The sequence below is a fragment of the Pleurodeles waltl genome, chromosome 8 (assembly GCF_031143425.1).
Source record: "Pleurodeles waltl isolate 20211129_DDA chromosome 8, aPleWal1.hap1.20221129, whole genome shotgun sequence".
Taxonomy (NCBI): Eukaryota; Metazoa; Chordata; class Amphibia; order Caudata; family Salamandridae; genus Pleurodeles; species Pleurodeles waltl.
Window position 1 is genome coordinate 334,173,333 of NC_090447.1, and position 20,748 is coordinate 334,194,080.

At 43.4% G+C, this 20,748-nt stretch overlaps 1 protein-coding gene across 1 annotated transcript in view; it reads left to right on the forward strand.

Annotated features, from left to right (window-relative positions):
- The window catches only part of LOC138249943 (amine oxidase [flavin-containing] B-like), a 321,621-nt gene that overhangs the window by 160,573 nt on the left and 140,300 nt on the right, over positions 1-20,748 (forward strand). Inside the window, exon 3 of the mRNA XM_069204199.1 lies at positions 9,445-9,582. Within this exon, the coding sequence (XP_069060300.1) occupies positions 9,445-9,582 (138 nt within the window). The remainder of the gene's footprint in view (positions 1-9,444; positions 9,583-20,748) is intronic.

A 20,748-nucleotide genomic window follows, 5' to 3' on the forward strand; every position in this document is an offset into this window, starting at 1 on the left:
TTTGAGTATCAATACACATACAGGGTGGGTTGGTGCAGATTGGTTCTTACCACTGCTACAATCTGTAATAGTTGTTTCACCTAGAAGACTACACCAACCCAAACTGTATGGCCCTCCTAGAAAACCTCAAAGCCTTGGTCTCACACAGCATGTTACTGAACACACCTACACTGCTCAACACAAATTGGACCTGATTTCTACTCAGCAACATCACAGTCGACACACCAGTAACTATGACCTGGATAAACCACACCCCCATCATTTTCAGCATGCCCATCCTGCACCACCACAGAGCTATCACTACTGGAACTTCCCGTTGCAGCTGGAAAAGCATCGCGGAAGAGGAGTGGGATTCTGCCCTCCTTGTCACACTGGACCGAGCACACTAACTTCTTGCTGGAAGCCATCAGGAACCTCAACAGCTGGATCCGCAGCATGATCCGACCTCCTTGCTCCCCTCAAGCGCATCCCAACAGCAGAAGCCCGACCACAGGCCATTTGGTATACTCACACTGACAAGACACTACTGTAAGCAACTATAGCACAAATGGAGAACAAGTCAAGACACCACAGATAAAGACATCTTCAAATCAGCCCAAAGACACTAGCACCAGTAGAGACGGAACACCAAGCACAGAGCTCTTGCAAATCGCATTGACCCAGCACTTACAGCAGCAAGGAAATCTTCACCATTAGAGATTTCACTGTGCCTCCTGCCACCACCAGAAACATTACCCCCTCACAAGACCTTTACAGTAAGCTCTCAGAATTCTTTTGTAACACAATCCCCTGCGTACACAGCATCTCCGACCCTCAACTGGACCCCGTCACTGCCACAACTCAACTTCCCATCACACCCAAAGACTGAACCTTGACCTTGTGGCTCGCTATTACCACTGTCAAAATCACTGCGACCATGCAAATGATCCACTCTGCGGCTCCATCTGACCCTTGCCCCCACCAGGCCTTCACCAAAGGAGTCCAACGATCAGCAAAGCTCCAACACTTGTCCTCAACACCTCCATTGTCTCAGGCACAGTCGTGATCACCTGGAAACATGCGACCGTCATACCTCTGCTCAAAAAACCATCTGCAGACCCAGTCATACTTTCCAACTACAAACCCATCTCTCTCCTATCATCCTCAGCAAAGGTCTTAGAGAAACTAATTAACCAATGCCTCACCAACCACCTCCGCAGCCACCAGCTCTTTGATGCCACACAGCCCAGATTCAGGCCCAACCACAGAACAGATACAGCACTCATTGCTGCCATTGACTATATCTGCATTATCCTTTCATCTTAGAACTACTATGTTTTGATGGAGTTTCAAGCATTTTGATTTTAAAAGTCAGTAAAATTGCTTAGGTAGTTGGAGGAACTAGATAGTGTCGTGTATCCAAATTGATAGCAAAATTGTTACATACTATTTCACATTAAAGGGATTTAGTGCCTTCAAGGAGGAGTAAATAAACTTGATGGCTTACCAAGATGTACTGTAGAGTGGAGAGTAGGAGGCAGGATAAAGTGAAGCTGGTGGTAGGATTAAAGTATAAACATACACACATCTATTGAAATGTAAATCGTGAATATGGAAGGCAAATTGCAGTGTCGATTGCCATTAAAGTGCATTTGTAACAAGTAATACTGCTACGAGTTACTGTGATCTTCAGACACTGGTCGGAAGTGTTTGATGCTGTTTTATGTGCTTTGAATTAGATTGCATTAAATTGCTATGCAGTTCCAAACCTTTCATAATAATTTAATGGAAGCAGGGATACAATCAGACATCAATGTGGCTTTATCTTCCATCTTTCTTTATTGGAAGTGCATAGTTGAGCTCAAAATGCCATGTACACTGTAAAACATATACATTTACTGTTTTTCCATCTCCCGCACATTCACACGAATACTGCACATGTCAAGAGAAAATCAACAAGAATATCTTATCAACGACTGCACACAAATGGCAAATATTATTTGTTCTTGACTAGTAGGAGACAATTCTTGAGCCAAGACGTACATGATGTAATTGTACAAGTTACTTTTGAGCATGTTACCCAATGCATAAACTCGTCTATTTTCACATTTGGAGAAAAATGGGGATCACTGAGGAGCAGTCTGTGGTAAAGGTAGCCCCGTGGCTGTGCACATGTTGATGGTGTCCCATGGCCCGGCTTCAAAGTGGCGCTAGTGCACTGCGAGTCCCAAAAAACTGATCCTGACCCATCTGATGCTGCCAGGATCAGTGAGATGTAGTGTTCGCATCAAGCAAGATTGGTTATCCATGTTACTTATATCCCCCCTTTAAAACTGGAACATGCATGTACTCACACATCTAGGGAAGCCCTGCATGTGGGTCTGTTAAGTGCCATCCTCAGGATTCGGGCCCCCTACTTCGGAAAGGCGGCCTGCAAACCCTGGCTAGTCTCCTCCGCTGCATTAAACCACCAACCACGCAGGCTACAAGTGGGGACTGGAGACATTTTTCCTGCATACTCATCATAGCTGGCAGTAAAATACTCGACAGCAGGCTCGCTGAAGGTATTGGAACCCCCTCTGTCAAAAGAGGATTATACATTTTTATAGCTGTGCACAACATTCTCCTGTAACTGTTTGCGCTTAATTCGGAAAGCTGGAACAAACATGTTTATCTTTGCACTGTGCAGAACTGCACAAATCGCGCATACTGCAGTGTTCATATCTTCAATTTAAAAAGGGTACTTGGTGATTGTGGGGGAGTTGCACATCACAGATGCTGAATCTGCGCTCTAATGACAATGGAGAAGATGGGGTGCCCCCAGGTTCCGCATGTTCTATGACAACAAGCCTCAGTTTCTGGGTTATTTAAAATAAATCTGTACTGCAGCTCTTAAACGGCCTGTCATTAAAATGTGAATGCCTGCTCGCATGTGTTTCCATGCCTTTCTAATGGGAAAAACATCCATGATCCATACTTCTTTGGGCTGTAGATGGACTGCCAAAGTAGGTGTGAAGGTTGTTCATCAATCGGCATAAAAGCACCAATTCCCCTAGATGCATTATGGTAGACGAAGTACATGAATACAGTCTCTATAGTATAGTCACAATTTGAAGAGCGTTTGGCACTGTTGGCGCTCCAGTGCATGAATCTCTTAGTTGTTGTCCTTCGTCAGCAGAGACTAATAGGTTGGGTTGTGGGTGCTTGTAATGTGGCTTACTGTCTGTCAGGTTAAGCACCTCTCCTGTTGTGGCTGCAGGCTACACGTGGTTCGGGATTATTCCATATCTAGTTTGATTTTTCACTTCCACCAACTCTAACGTGGCTAATGTGAGAGCAGCGCATGTTGTGAATAAGTACTTAGTGACGTCTCTACCGTTTTTGCATAAATGGCTAAAAAATAGACATTCATAACATTTGTGATGCAAATTCTATAACCCATTTGAAAGATGTTGTGAAACTTGGCTTTCCACAGATCTTCTGATGACAGCCCCTGACAACAGCCAGATTCAGGGGAGTCTTATGTTTGGCTCGAGAAAGATTTGCTGGCATACTCTGAAGAAATCTAGGGTTGGTGGAAGACTTTCCGTTTTCATGACTTGTTCCCAGAAACTACTTTACATCACTAATGTGTTTACAGAATTTAGACAATCTCATAAATCCCTTCCAGTGCGTCTGGTGTTGTTGGACTACTCGAGAGGTAGTTCCTGCCTCTTAGGATTCAGAGCTCAGATAAGGGTGGACTGTTGTGAAAGCCTGTAGATCATGGGCATCCGCAAGAGGCAGCAAGGGGGGCCTTGCCCCCCCTTGATTTAGGTACAGCCTGGTGTGCAAACACTGTGCAGTATAACACTACCGCCACCGTAGTGTTACGCTGCCTGCACTAGAAAGGCTGCGGCCCATGCCAAAAACAGTCCGGGACACCTCCCCTCCCCCCGCCCAAAAAAAATCTGCGGACGCTCATGCTGCAGATATGAATTTTGTTACATGGTATCTCACAGTTGCATAGTAGGCAAATGTTTTGGATTAGGATACTCCTCTGATATGCCCTTGCACTGCCTCACCCTAATGTATTGCCAAATGTGATTTTCTACATATTGGTAATTTTCTGACTATGTTTGACGGCTGCCTTCTGGAACGACTTGTGCTCAGTATAGTATTCCTGACATGGTTATGTCAAAACGCCTCTGAATCTAATTGGGTTATTGGAAAATATTAGTTAAACGCCATCGATTGGATCCTGTTTATTACAGAAAGTTATGACAAAGACAGTAGGCCCAACTTATTTATTTTGAAAATCATACGTAAAAGCCAAGAGGCAGCTAAGGGTGGTTTGTTATTACATGATGCTATCACCCCTGGGGTCTCAAGGAGCTGTTGAAGGGGAGCTGGTCAGTCGAAGAGCCAGATCTTGAGGTCCTTCTTGAACTGATTCAGCGAGGGGGCCTGCCTGAGGTGGATTGGTAGTGTATTCCAGGTCTGTGCTGTGAGTTAGGAGAAGGATCTGCTAGGCAGCTCACAGACATTGCTACTATGTTGCTGCTACCTTGCTGCTCATTTCATATGCAGTGTGCAGCATTCACTATGGCCGCTGCTTCTAAACAGGGTGTCCATCTTGGAATTATATTGTCCATAGTTTAGCACGGTATTACCCTTCCAAGATGGCCACACATTTAGAAGCAACAAGCCAGCCAGTCTGATTTGACTGGCAAAACAGTGTAGAACTGTGCACAGTACCATTCTAAGATGACTGCCCACTGTTTCAAGATGCCCCAGATGTTGCTTATAAATATGGCAGCCTTGATGGAAATTGAAAATAATGACACAGTTCACATAAATGAATTCCAAGATGGTTGTGCTCTGTGTAATTTCTTTCTCATATTTTATTTCAAACCTATGCCCGGCATATTTAGGTGGTAGTATATTTAATTTCTGCTACTTTTATTCTTTTAACTCATCATTAATTTGTTGTGTTTGTGTTTTACTATGGGTGGGTGGATTGGTGAATACAAGAATTAGTCACTGGGTGGATGAATTGATGTATCATTTAAAGATCAGTGGCAGAAAGTATGTATGTATTACTGAATGCTCAAACTCAAAAATGACTAAAGAGGTAATCTCAGTTATAGGCCAGAACTGCTGGCATTGCCAGTGATTGTATTTATGTTTGTAGACTTTCTAGAACAATTGCTGACTTTTAGATAAATAATAATGTACTAAAACTATAGCCTTATACGGGCTTTGCTTATTATCTGTAAGGTTAGCGTTAGACTTGGTATCCTTGGTGTGGACTCCCCTAACTTTTTGCCTCTGTTTCCCAGGTTGTTAATGTGTGCTGGACTCTGTTTTTGCTGTTTCTGTTACTCGGGCACTTTACCACTGCTATCCAGTGCTAAAGTGCAAGTGCTCCTATGTAAAATGTATGTGTAATTGGCTTCCCATGATTGGCATATGTGATTTACTGGTAAGTCCCTAGTAGAGTGCACTAGAGGTTCCCTGGGCCTGTAAATCAAATACTACTAGTGGGCCTGCAGCACTGGTTGTGCCACCCACATGAGTAGCCCTGTAAACACGGCTCAGACCTGCCACTACAGTGTCTGTGTGTGCAGTATTCAACTGCCTATTCGACTTGGCAAGTGTACCCACTTGCCAGACCTAAACCTTCCCTTTTCTTACATGTAAGACACCCCTAAGGTATGCCCTAGGTAGCCCCATGGGCAGGGTTCAGTGTATGTTTAAGGTGGGACATATACTAATGTGTTTTATATGCCCTGACAGTGAAATGCTGCCAAATTCGGCTTTCACTTTTGTAGGGCCTATCTCTCTCATAGGTAAACATGGGGGCTGCCTTTACATATTATTAAAGCTCAGATTCCCTCTGCTAATAGATGGGCATGTGGAGTTTGGGGTCTCTGAACTCACAATTTAAAAATACATCTTTTAGTGAAGTTGGTTTTGAGATTGTGTTTTTGAAAATGCCACTTTTAGAAAGTAGGCATTTTCTTGCTTAAACCATTCTGTGACTCTGCCTGTTTGTGGATTCCCTGTCTGGGTTAGTTTGACTGCTAGGCTGTTTGCACCTCTCTCTAGACAGTGAAGCAAAGGGAGCTGGGGTGTAGCCTGCATATCCTGATGAGCCATCTATCCTAGGAAGGAGGGAAGGAGTAGTCACTCACACCTGAAAGGGCTTTGCCTGCCCTCACACAATGCAGTCTCCAACAGCCTTGTGTGTGTCTGGGGCCTGGCCTCGGCAAGGCAGGATCTTACAAACAAGAGAGACTTTCCTTTGAAGTAGGCCTACTTCAAAGGCAGAAAGGAGTATATGAAGAGGACCCAAACCCCCTGAAAATTAGATCACTTCTGGAATCAAGAGGAACTGCTGCCAAGGAGAAGAGCTGAAGAGCTGAGGAGAAGTGCTGCCCTGCCTGTGACTGTGCTTTGTGGAGCTATCCTGCAGTTGCTGCTACTGCCATTGAAAGGGGACAATGACTGGACTTTGTTGTGCATTCCTGCTTGTGAAGAATCTCTAGGGCTTGAACTGAGGTTGCCTCCTGTTGTTGAAGTCTCAGGGACATCAAAGACTTCCCTTGCCAGCACCTGGACTCTCTGCTGGGACTCCTGCCCTGCCAAGTGGTGCCCTATGCAGGTCCTGTGCCCTTGGAAGGTGAAGTTGGCAGACAAGAACTGAAAATCCACGCTCAGACCGCCGTGGGGGGAAATTTCCGACGCACCCTTCGCGACGCGGCTGATAAACGATGCGTCGCCGGCTTCGCAGCTGAAATCAATGCTCCACCTGCATCATGGCTGGAAGATCGACGCAACACAGCTGGAGAAACAACGCGCAACACCCGCTAACAGAGGCTGATAACGAGGTAAACTCCACGCAGTGCGGTTGTCTGACACCGAGTGACCAGATTTTCAACGCAACATTGCTGGGTGTGGAAAAACAACGCAAAGCCTGCCCGGACCCGTGGTGCCTGTCCAGATTGACGCATTGCTGTCTTGCGGGAGAGAAAAAACAACACATGCCGACCAGACCGGAGGATGAACAACGCACGGCCTCGCTTGTGAGTGAGAAATCGACTCATCGCTGGCCTTTTTCGATGCACATTCACCCGTGCTGCTTTATTTTGACGTTACCCAGGTACTTTTGTGAAATAACAGCATTCTCACTGTTTTCTAAAGATTAAGACTCTTATTCTTTGAAAATTCATAACTTGACTTGTATATGTCGGATTTTTGTCATTTTGATCTTGTTTAGATACATATTCCCTATTATTCTAAACCTGTGTTGTGTCATTTTGTAGTGTTTTCACTGAACTACTGTGTTTGTTGGTACAAATACTTTACACATTGCTTCTGAAGTTAAGCCTGCCTGCTTGTGCCAAGCTACCAAGGGGTGAGTGGGGGTTAACTGAGTGTGATTCTCCTTTACCCTGACTAGATTGAGGGTCCTTGCTTGGACAGGGGGTAACCTGACTGCCAACCAACGACCACATTTCTAACAGTTAGTTAATATAATTTTCAAATGTTATATTTGTAGTGCTGCCTGGGAATTTTCATATATAACAGGTCAATGTATCGTTTATTGTCACCTGATTGGTTCTGGCTGGAAATGTTCTCTTTTATCAGGTACTCAATCACCACGTCACTTGTTGGGTCTGCCTTTTGGGCCTTCCTAAAAGGCCCTAGGATCGAGTTTCAGTTGCTGAGTTAGTGTACATTTTGGGAATGTTGAACCACTTTGCATAATGTATAGAGACACTTTGAAAAGCAAATACATTTTCCCCTGTATCATCGTCTTGCTGTCGGTCCATCAAATAATGTATACACATTTCACAGCACAGAAATCATAATGACAGGAGCTGACAGGCTCCAAGAATGATAATAATTGTGCCGCGATTGCATCATTTGTATGTTTTTGTGGCCACTCATTTCACATCCAATGTAAATAAAACATATTGGCAGAATGAATAGAAATTCAAAAAATTGTGTCCCTGGTGTATGCTGATTTGAAGTTGAAATCGCAGTGCTAGGTATTAGTTTTATAGCGTATATTTGCATTTTGCATACTGTGTCTGTTGCTTGAATTGATTGCTGGGCCCCCTGTCTGAAACAGTAATTGCCACCAGCCGCGGACCACCCTTTAGGGTGGAGGGGCCATGCCCCCCCACCTTTTGCCCCTCATGAAGATTGTCTGTCAGGCTGAGCAAAGGTCAGCCTGACAGACACTCTTCATGTTCAGCTCAGGCAGCCAGGAGTGAGACATGCGTGATTTACGCAGACTCCTGGCTGCCTGAGCTGAACTTTGCTGGGCTGAAGAGGTCACAGCTCTTATGGGCGTGACCTCCTCAGCTCAGCAAAGGTGCCTCGAGGCCCTTCCCCTCGGTGACGAGGGGAAGCGTCACCTATTGACTTAGACCTGTGCACTTCAGGTTTAAGCCCTGAAGCGCCGAGGCGAGTGTCAATCAGTGACACCTCGTCACAGTCTGTGACGCAGTTGGGACTGCTGCCTTCCTAGGGGGAAGGCAGCAGTCCCAACCCTCCTGGGACTTCTGAGCTGAAGGTAAGTGTGTGTGTGTGTTTTTTAAATGAATGTTTGGTGCGTTCGTGTATGTTTGAATATTGATGAGTGTTCTGAATGGATGTGCGTGTGTGAATGAATAAGTGTGAGTTTGCTTCCTGCCTGCCCCCCTCCCTGCTAAAATTACCGGCCGCCACTGATTGCCACTAGTGCAGATCAATATCCCCACATTCAAAACATACTTCTCTTAAGGGTTCCTTTGAAGTCTCAACCTCAGACAGGTGGGTAAATAGTGCTATAGCAATTTGCCGTACCACATTGTGTGGTATCTTGAGAGTGCACTGCTACCACAACATTCCAACGTTCACATTTCTAATTGGGGAACAGACGCTAACAGTTCAGGTTTACTCCCATTCCGAGGTGCACAAACTCATATTGTGTGCTGCTTGCCCTTACAAAGTATACCAAGTTTTACCTAGAGAAATGTTTGTTGGCATGCTGCTCACATTGCAGTGATTGTCTGAATACATGTAAAAGTAAACTGAGGGCAATCACTCCTTTGTGCCCAAGTTACAATGCTAACATTTAATGGTTTTCATTAACTATCAATAAACATTTTCGTATACTTTTGTTTGGGTCCCTGAGTCTCTTGTATCTCTCAGGTATTCATTTGCTTTGGCTGAATGGAGAACCCCCCTCCCCACGAAAGATTTGGGAACCCCCTAACCGCAGGGCTACAGGGGCCAGCCTCTATTCCTGAGGCGACCCAGAGCAACAACAAAACTAATAGAATTGTCATAAAGCACAATCTTTTGAGGGAACACTAATGGATTACAGAATGTAATTGTCAGATATTTTGAAGTATGCTTTGTACAATAATTGGAAATCCTAAGGAAAGTTGTGCAGTATGTTTTTGTAATGTACTTTTATTTGTTTATTAGAATAAACTTGTGAAGTATGTGGACCTCGGAGGAGCCTATGTGGGACCAACTCAGAATCGCATCTTCAGACTAGCAAAAGAGTTGGGAGTGGAAAACTACAAAGTAAACGAAGCACAACGTCTAGTACACCATGTGAAGGTACCACCTAGTTCATTTTTGCTGTTGGGAATATCTGGGTATGTTTCTGTCTCATAAAATGCACTTGCACATTCTAATCTGTTCCATCAAAACATCCAAATTTAGATTTTGTGTTCTGTATCAGAAGCTCTTCCTTCCTCAGTTTGAGATATATTGTTTGATAATAGTCACCGTGATGGTAGTATTAAATATGGCTCAACATCTGTTCAATGAGTTTTCAGATATGCTAATGTAATATGTCAAAAGGCATCTTAAATGTTTAAGAAGCACAGAAATATGACCAACCAATGGCAAAACGTAGGGATGATCATATTGTAAGAAATCCTCTTGTATGATAAGGGGGACATCACCAAAGACTGTAAACGAAGATATGGGTAAGCTCCCATATTACCCTTCTAAGGAAAGCTCCAGATATGCAAATTAAAGGTCTTTGAAAAGCATCATTGTGCCTCTGGGTTCTGAGTGACATCCAAGAGCATCTCAAGCTTTGTTGCTGTTTTCTATTTGATGTCAGTTGAACCTCTTGGTAAAGAAACATCAGTTATTCACCGTTACTCATCTACAATTCGGTATGTTTCAGATCGTATTTTACCTTTAGATCAAGAAACATGCCTTTTAAACTTTCATTCTGTGGGATGCAGATTCAGTTGCTACAGTTAGTTTCCAAGGTATTCTGTTGCCATTTTCAAGAACCCTCAAAGTAAAGCTGCTGTCTGAATGCATGGTAACTAGTGATTGAGAGCAGGAAAAAACTGGTTGAACTTTCAACCTGTCTTACAACCCACACAGAGCCTTATTTCTTACAGGAAAAGTGTCCCTTGTGTGCATAGGAACCCGTAGAGAGCTGATGAGGTTAGCTGAAGAAGCTTTGGTCACATAAAAGTTTGATACTTAAAAGGGAGAGATACACTGTACCTTACAGTAGAGAGTCCACCAGTGTGATCTCTCCCAATTCCCATGTTTTGTACATGAGATGCACATTGGCTGTTACTGGACAGTTCATCATGATACTTCATTAGGAGCCTTTATCTGGATTAGTGGTACCTCTGTATTTCATCAGTTAGGGCGTAAAAAAGAAACTCTGGCAGGCCTCCCTTTATCATCATCAGCGTGTCTGGAAACCATTGGTGAAATCAGAAAGTAGATATGTGGCATAGACTTCTGCAAATGGATTCCATGAACAGTCTTTCAACATGGAGCTCTTCTCGCTTAAGAGGTCTCAGATTTTCCATTTATCATTTTAGAATCCAACATGCATGGATCCACTTTTTGAGTTCTCTTTGATTCAACATAGTTGGTGGGATATCCTAATCTTCTTCAGGAGAGGCATGTCAGAGCCTACATGTAAGCTGCCATTCTTGGAACCTGGGAATCTAGGTTAGAATTGCAGCCTCAGCTCTAGACTTGAGACCGATTACAAAAAAAAAAACATCACCTGTTTGTTTTCTTTTGGACAGTATACCTGATAAAAGCAGACTAAATGTATTGAGGAAAAGAGGTCTGGAGATTTGGTAAAAAATATGGGAGTCAGTGTGAATGTTCCTGTTTTGCATGTTTTTCCTTATTTCTCAGGGGCGACCATTTAATGATAAAATATGCCAACTTTCCAAAAGTAACAATATCTGCTGTACCAGTACTTCTGGGTGCTGGGATACCAATGGGGGGTTCTGCATCAATTTTAATCAGGGTCTTGGAGATTTTGAATATCGATAGTTTTTTCTCTGCTCTCCATGTGCCAAAGTAATGATTGTGAACATCTACATTGGGTGTGATGCATTTTGATGGTAGGGTATTCAGATAGGTCCACTCCTTTAGGGTAACATTGGTATTTGTTTCCTTTGTGTGACGATGCAACCCTTACTGTCATTAGCATCTGATTATTCTGATAAATATTCTGATTTCAAACAATGTGTTGTGATGGCAATTTTGGTACACCAGATTGCCACTTTGTATTTAATGTTGATACTGTGGGCTCAATTCTCACACTGCAGTTTCTAGTATATATAGTAGCAGTACTGTATAGTAGTAGTACAGTAACCGTAGACCTCTGCGGTACCGGACTTCGCCTTCAATTTGTAACAACTGTAACTGCTTAAGCGCTGTTCTTCTCGCACGGCACGGGACAACAACATAAACTGTTAGTTCATCAAGAGTTCCAGGAGAGGGAAGGAAACGCACTTATATTGCTTCCTGGAACCAACAGGGTCTACATTTACCATTGCTTTCTGCAGTACTAGACTTGGCCTGCAACTCGTGATAAGTGCCTCTGAATGAAAGTCTTATTTTCCTGCAGCGTGGGATATGCCCAGTAAAAGCCCAGGTAAAGAGTTGGCCTATCCAAGGCTAGTCAGAGGTCAGAAGATGCTGGACTACCCCCTGCCCTTTGTTCTTGCTTCCTTTTTTTAAATAACTTTTGCTATTACTCATTTGTAAAATCAAAATGGGAAAACAGACAGCCACAGCCTCACCATCTGCCTCAATAGCTGTCATGAACTCCTTTCCTCCTCTTGCATTGATATATTTCCAGAACAGGCTTTAGGGGCCTTGAGAACAAAGTTGCCCTTACTACTTCTTGTACTCAGGCTGTATATCCAGAAGCCTGGTTTTTGAAGGAATCATTAACAAATGTGACTGGACTCAATAACAGCGATCTATTGTAGGATAAGGGGAATTGGGACTGTTCCCACAGCCTCTAGAATGTCCTGTATTAAAACTGTGGCTGAAATTCACCATCAGCCTATTGGTTGTAGTATAACAGCATATTACCCAGTAATTAACCTACCTTCTGAATGTGAAGACATCATCAAAAAAGAAGAAAGTAGTCACTCTGAATTCTGACCCTGTTGATTGTTTTACACCTGTTCTGGATTACTTGACTACCTTATTTCAAAGATTCCATAAAATATTGGAAAGATTATAGCATATAGAATGTTACATGATAAATAAAATGGTGCCACGTTTAAAAGATCAAGCTTGCCAAACCTCCACTCTTACTAGTTTTTAAACAACTGATTTTGATTAGATTGGTAATAGGTATTCTCCCCAAGCAACAGTGAAGATCATAGCCCATTGGTAATAATTCTGCAACATGTTATGTGGTTAAATCTGTGCCTTTGCCTGTCAGCATTTTCTGCATGAAAGGCCAGAATCTCTTGGCACTCAAGGGCAATCTGGCAATCCTAAAGTTACCTCTGCAGGACACTGTATTGGTCCTAGTACTGAGAAATATTCCCCAATTGCTTGAAACGCAGAAAAAGTGTCACTAAGTTAACCAATATTGTGGTTTAATTCTTAAACAAAGAACTTTGCTGAAAATATTGCTGTGTACAGGGACTTAAAAAGGTCAGAAGGGTGGGCTATGTATGAAATTCAGAGAAATGTGATAAAGGTGAGTATTTGTGTATAACTTTTAGTTGTGCTAAATTAACCACCCTCCTCTTAAAATGCTTTGTGAACATCTCTTACAATGTTAAGTCTACTAATATAGTTCCTTGATTTTCACCAGCCCGATAATTATATGAGCAGTACTTTACAGGCGGCACATGTCAGTCCACTAGCACCAAAGAGAACTCTTGCAGATCAAGCTAATTCCTCTGAGAGCTCAATATCAAATTGGTTTTCCCCTTTACGGTGTCTTGACGATAATGATTGACAGAACGACACTATAGGAATTAGTTATTGTAGCCCACAAATGGAGTTTAAGTCATCTAATCCGTTAGCCAAGGAAGTTGCAACATGTATTAGCTGGTGATAAGTATGGTATCTCGCTAGATCTGCCTTAGCTATGAATGGATTACCTAAAAATGAACTGAGTTGCTTTGATTCTACTCTTCATTGATAATTCACTACCTACTTTCACTACAAGAGGCCTTAGTAGCACTATAGATTATATTTTTGCTTTTGACTGCTTGCTGGAGTGAATCAAAGAGTTTAAAGCCCAAACAAGTCTAGTTAGTAAATGTAATCCATTAATAATAAAACTATATTGAAAAATCCGAAGGGTTTAAGAGAAATTATAGAGTCTGCTGTTTCCAATGGGAGGTGACTATGAGAGAGAATCATAAATCCAAAGACTACTAAAATGTTCTCACATTGGTTAATAAAGACATTATGTTTTGCTAACTGGTTTCATCTTCTTTCTCTGTGGAATTGTTTGGATATGAAACTATTGCTTCTGTCATTTGCAATGTCTCTATCACCCTAGTATCCTTTTTCCATCTGTATGTGCTGATCCTATTTGGTTTGACTGGGATTGTCATAAAGCCAATTATTAGCAAAGAAGTACTGTAAATCAGACTTGTGCAACTCATTAGTTACTATTGATGTGCAGAAAAGAGTAAACCAAGAAAAAGACTGAGCTGACTTAGTAATGACCTCAATTAAGGGAGTTCCTGCTCATCTGGGAAGTCATTAATAGAGCATATATAAAAGAGTCTTAGCAGATGATTGCTTAACTGCCTGTATTATTGGAGACAATTTGGTGTGATATATAATTCCAATGACAGAGATATAGCGGAACATAATCTTCAGCAAGCATCCACAAATTTGGGGCTAAATGTTTGTTTGCCTGAAGTACTTTTACTTTTACTCAATATTATTCCATGCTATAGGGCTCCAGGGCCAGAAGGCATTCCCTTGAATGTATTTCAACCCTCTACAGAACTATGGGCACTACCTTTATGTAATTATTTTAATTAATTGACTACTGTTAATCTTCTCAGTACTTGTCCACTTACATTATTACCCCGGTTTTTTGAAAAGAGGATAGACATAACCCTAAATTCTACTGACTAATCTCTTTGATTCCCCTGTCAAGATTATCTGTTGAATCCTAATGGAGAGAATTCAAGACTGGGCATTCTCAAACGTATCATAGTCCAGCCTCTGCTGCTCCTCACCTTAACAGTCATTAATCAAGCCAATAGTTGTCAGTATACCAGGACTGACTACACTTAGGACTATATTCAGGACTCCACCAAGACCCAGGTCCAGCCAAATCCACCCCTCGCCTCATCACTTCCAGAGCTGAGGACGGCTCAGAGGGCTCTGAGCTGTTGAGTCTACAGAGGGCTGGCATTACTAGCATGGCACAAGCAACAAAGAGAACATGGAGGTGGTGGAAACAAGAGGGCAAGTTGGAGGACAGTCAAGCTATTAACGATGGAGGAAAGAAAGGCAGTTAGCCCTCACCTGGTTGAGCCCCTTGATTGTGGAAGTGGAAGTGGCCCGGCTAGGTCTGTTGCGGCTTTCAGCCAGGGGTGAGCTCTCGCCCCTCCACATGGACATTCTTGTCCCCTTCACCTGCATGGTGCCTCCAAGGAAAGTCACAAGATTGAACGAACCAGTGTTACCAACAGTCAAGGCCATGATTGCCTCACTTGGCCCTAGCAACCTCAGTTTTACCACCGCCTCAATCCTGCCCATTCCCGCAAAATCTTGCCCAGTGCTAAACTAACTTTGACTCAACCCAACTCAATCCTCAACATGTGATCTGGCAAAACAAGGGGCCCTCCCATGACACTGCCAAAAAGGAAAACAGCCCCAATCAGGGAAGCAGAGGTCACAGTCTACTGTAGTAATTGTTACACCATTGTCCCCGGGGTCTGTGATAAGAACAGATAGTGGGGTAGCCCAGTGACTTTGGCCAAGGCTGATTCAATAATCTCTAGGCCTATTCATGAAGTAATTTAAAAAAACATAAATCTAAAATGGATACCAAGTTCTTTTTTCTTAAAGACTCAGTGGTTGCAATTTATGCAACCAGCTCAAAGATCACAGGTTTACCATCTCCATTGGGAGCAAAAATTATCAATCAAATAGCCGCCTACAGACTGGCCCAAGGCATGTAACTGCACCACTTGCACGAAAAGGGCACCTCACAGCCTACAGCTAGTTGTTCTGCATTGAGCACCCAAGTAGCCCTTGGAGCAAATGGCATTTTCTGCCCCAACAACTGACAGAATTCAGCTTGACAGAACCACCATCTGTGTCGGGGTGAACGAGCATGCTCCACAAATCACATGCACATGCAAATCATATGCACCACAAATTCAGAAGCCCAACCAGGCTTGGAGTTTCCCGCCTGTGCAACGGGGCAACATATATGACAACAGCGACACCCTTTTATCTGCCCCTTTTATCACTGCACAAGTTCATTCATGTGCCGACATGGTAGAGACCCTATCAATTATTTGTGAGAGTGGAGCTGGAGGCTTGGCTGATGACTCTCTGTTGTTAATAGAAACCACTGATCTCCAGTCATACCCCCTGTCCTTTTACCAGCTAAGAACTTCCAACCATGCCCACTTTTTGACACAGGCAGTCGCCCCTTCTCTCCTTACAGGAGCCCATCCCAGCAGAAATCACTCTAATCAAAGTCATGACACCTCTAAGAATCACCAATCCCCTTCACAAGACCTCACAACCCAGTCATGCCTAGATAGAACTCACTCTGGTAGTCCAGTGATTCAGGAAACCTTGGGGGCAAGGCCTTACAGAATCCTTCCTCACTTACCTCCATGGAGTGGGAAGCTATGATAGCTATGTACAGAGGTGGTGAGCGGAATCATACAAACTCTAATCCACTCTCCCAAGAGTTAATCTTTACGGTCTCCATAAAGGGGGGCAACAGTTCTCCCAACCACCCCTACAGGGCCGACTTCAACAGATGTTTGGGGAGTTTTGCTAAACACTCTGCAACTGACAGTTGAAGCCCTCAATTATCAGTCCATGAAAATAGACACTCTGATGAAGCTTTTACTGGCAGTCTTCATGTCTTGGACAGACACAAAAAATCGCTAACCTCAATAACTTAATAATCAAAGCCCAAAAGATGGATGAAGTCTGGACGCCGACAGGTTCCTGTGACTGCTGTCCCATTCTGAACAAGTTAGGAACCTTTCCAGACATATTAAGTAACATCCTTATGGATTTAAAGAGCTACTTGACGCAACATGCTTTGGCAAACAACATTGTTACTGAAGCTGCCAGCAGAACTCAGCACCTGGCAAGAGGATAAAACATTCTTCGCCTGCTGAGCCAAATACTTGACACCGTGAACCTAACCACCACTGAATTAGTTTTGGTGGAATTTCTCCCACCTTTCTCAGCTTGAGGAAATTAAACCACTAAGGTGACTTGGATTTCCAGCGCAGCCATTAATCTGGTTTTTGGGGGCAGCAGGAGTCTTTAGGAACTGGAATCTTCAGGTTACTCCTACCATCAAACTGGCGCACCCTCATTTCTTACTCTCAAGAACAGCTAATCAGGGTCCTGCGTCCCCAAACATTGTCCCTGTCAAAACTCTAAGGACCGCAGAGAGCTAATCGCCATTACTCCCATCCCCACAAGGTGCCCCATCATCACTGCAATTCTCCAGGGACCTCGCACATAGTTACGACTGGGTGACAAAGAGGCACTGAATTACCTATCCTCTTCTCAAATAATCATGCTGCAGGAAACTTGGGCAGAAACAGCCTCAATGATTCCAGAGTACACCAATTACTATTTGTCAGCCACAAAAGAGTCCATTACGGTTGCCCAAGTGGAGGTTTAGTGATTTACATCTCCTCCGCCATACAAGGGAGCCACTTTATGCATCCAACTAATCGCAACAGCTTACAAACAGTCCTACTTTCTCTGAATCATGGCTCTCAAAACCTCATTCTAGCTTTTATGAATATCTACATTCCCCAACTAAGGAATGCAGACTGGCAACTAAAGTCAATCTGGACAAGTAAATCGTGGAGCTGCAGGACTGACCCTCCCCTTTTGAACAAATTCTCTCCAGGGATTTTAACATGAACCCATTGAGCACTGAACGTTTTCAAGAAGCTATTGGGGCTCAGAATGCTTTTTGGCAAATCCCTTACCAAGTTTCAAGTGAAATCTTCAAGACTGACAAAGAAGATCACTAATTAACAATCTGAAATTTATGAACCTACGTATTGCCAAGGAGGACAAATCCTTTTTGGCAACTCATTTACAACTGCTTAATATCCCCCAATTCCATCCCGCATTCATGGAGAAGTTTAATAATACCCCAGTCTTTAAAGGGGGCTCAGCTAATGATCCAGGCAATGATTGGCTCATTGCCCTCTTGGACGTTGAATTCCAATTCTTTGCTGGCAGCCTCCTGGAGGAACTAACTGGAAGCCTGGGCATCAGATAAAGATCTAATCCCGTTCAACCAAACGGGCTTCTCCAAAGGAACAGGTACATCTGCCAACCTCATGGTGGTATCTTTATTGTATGATCACAGCAGGTGCTCCATGCTACCCCTTTACTTATCATTTACAGACTATAAGGCCGCCTTTGACTGGGTAGACAGTGTCAAATTATGGTCCAGACTTGCAAAATGGAACATCCCTAACCCTCTGCTGAGAGCAGTAACTCTTCTCCACACAAGCACCTGGGTGAGAATCAAGCTGGGGGATGGCATCCACCTTTCAAGAGAAATACCAGCTTCTCAGGGCCTACGGCAGTGGTGCCTGCTAGCTCCTATTCCTTTCAATCTTTTTTTAGCTGATTTACCAACCAGCTTAGCACAAGTTAACTCTCATGCCCGAAACTATGGAATACTGTATTGCCACGACTGAAGTACGCTGATGACCTGATCCTTCTTAGCTGAACCTAAATTGGACTACAAAGACTTTTGTACTTCACAGCTGAGTACTCTTCTGAGAACAGCCTGACTATCAATCTGAAAAAATCCAAAATAATTTCCTCCAGAAGACCACAGCGACATTCACTCCTGTGGCACTCGGGCGACAACAAAGTGGAAGAGGTGGAGGAATACAAATACTTGGGAATCCTCCTGGATAGTAACAGCACTTTGAAGCTGCACCTGGACCTACAAAGGTGGGAACCCCTTTCCCTCACATCTGCATTTAAATCATCAAAGTATCCATAGGCTCCGCGACCTATCTACCTCTGCTAAAAGTAATCTAGGCTAAACTGGTCCCCACCATTGCATACAGCAGCAAAATCCTAAGAGGAAGGGATGGGGTCTTCTTGGAAAATATAATCTCCAGGCTCTTTAAATCAACATTCTCCTTACCATTTTATCCACACCTACTCAGCTGTGCCTCGAGTTTGGCCTAGTTAGACAGTCATTAGTGAGGAGTGGTGCATTCATCAAACTCTGCTATAAACTTAACATGGCAGCTCCTGGCATGCTTAGTTCCCTTCTTTTGGCAGAAATGAATGGGCGAACCCACTCTTTAGCCAGGCTTTACTTAGACACCCCCCTGGCATCATTAGGTCTAACCACCCAATGGGAATTATTCAGTTCTTATCACCAAGCTACAGTGTTAGTCCACAAAAGCATCAAGGCCCATTCACTATTAAGAGATAATGAGGCATTTGCTAAGAGACAGCACGCCTGGCTCACTTTGTCATTGTACACTGACCTAGTACCCCAGTTATATCTGGGAACAACTATCAAACCTCAAGTTACAGCAGTTTTCATGAAATTCCAAATGGAATGCTAGCTAACATATGAACATTTCCTATGGAAACGTAGACATGAGAGGGTTTTGCCTCTTTGTGAACTAGCCCCGAGACACTGGTTCACCAGATGAACATTTACAAAGGTAGCATGGACGATCAGAGAGCAATAATTTGGCCGCTCTGGCTACAGAAAAGATTTGCACAGATCCTGGCCCCACAGTTTTGGCTTGTTTTAAAGGGAAGACCTACAACTCAGCAGCAGGCTGGTGAAATACCTGGACATGCTCGAACATAAGCTCTCAAATCTCCAATGGCATCAGACAACACGAGGCCTGGCAGCTGCAGTTCCATCTTCTGCGAACTAGGCAGAACAGGTAACTTCGAGTACCAGGTAAAGCACAACTGAACTACAGCCTGGTCTAGTTGAAAGGACACCTAGCCAAGTTAGCACCATTTAAGCACTTTATGATCGACTAAGCACTTAAGCACTTTACCATTGATCATTCTTTTGAGTCATTGACTTTTCCTCATGGACTTGCTTTTAAACTTTATTACATTTTGTTTATACTTTTCCTTAGGGAGATTTCCACCCCGGTGGTAGAGATCCCCACCAGTAGTTGAAAAGTGACTACTAATAACTTTAGACTTGTAAATTCTGTTGTAGGAGACTCCACCCCACTTTTAAGGGGGTGGAGACATGTAAGCCTACACATAAGTGTAAATCTCGTCTCAGAAATTGTGAATACTAAAAAAAATAGAGATACACCTAAGTGTAAGAGTAGATCCACACGTGAAGAAATCTATACATGCATATTTGCCTTTGTGAATCACACCTTTAGTGTGCGTATTGTGTTGTGTCATTTCTGTTAATTTGTAAATACTATGTAATTAAAGTGATGCTCTTAACAAAATATTATTCCACCTTTATAGGTACTGCCTTGAATGTGTTATATTCAGTGCTTAACTGGTGCCGGCAGATGCCGGTGGGCCTTATCAGACCATAGTCCTACAGAAGGCAATCCCAAACTGACCACAGTTTTTGTTAGCAGTAGTGATCACTACCTTGCGGCTGAGTGCAGTAATTGGACATGCACACGGTTTTTGAGTAAATGAATATGGTGACGTGCATCTGATTATATCTGACCATAATCTCTTTGCTCAGCTGAGAAAAGATGTGGTAATGTGTAGGCCTTGTATTTCACACTTTTATGATGCCTGCCCTTACCAAGGGAGAATGTGGCTTGGTCACAGGACTGCCGACCCCCCTTACCTATCCACAGCACTGGTGAGCACAATTGCTGTCCGGTCTCTCCGCCCCTACTCACACACGAGCCAGTGGACAAATCTCATAACCAGATGACACATCTGGGAGCCTGGACATCGGAATGCCTGACTGCCTCACCTGTCCTTCGCTCATCAGCTGCTATGACTATTTTCTCCCACTGTGAGGCAACACAGAACTGCAGGCGATGGTCCGATTTCAGTACTGCCACTGAACTTCATTTAGGTTAGTTGAAGAAACTAGTTTCGTGTCACTCCGTTGTTAGTGAGGAATCACATGCATGTCTTGCTACTGCAGTCAACTGCAAGGCAGTGACAACTACTGCTAAAAAACGAATCCTGGTCAGAACAGGACTGCCTCCCGTGGGATGACAAGAGTCCCGGTCCTCACAAAAAAAAGTTGCTGGTGGGGCCTACAGGCAACCACCCAGGGGT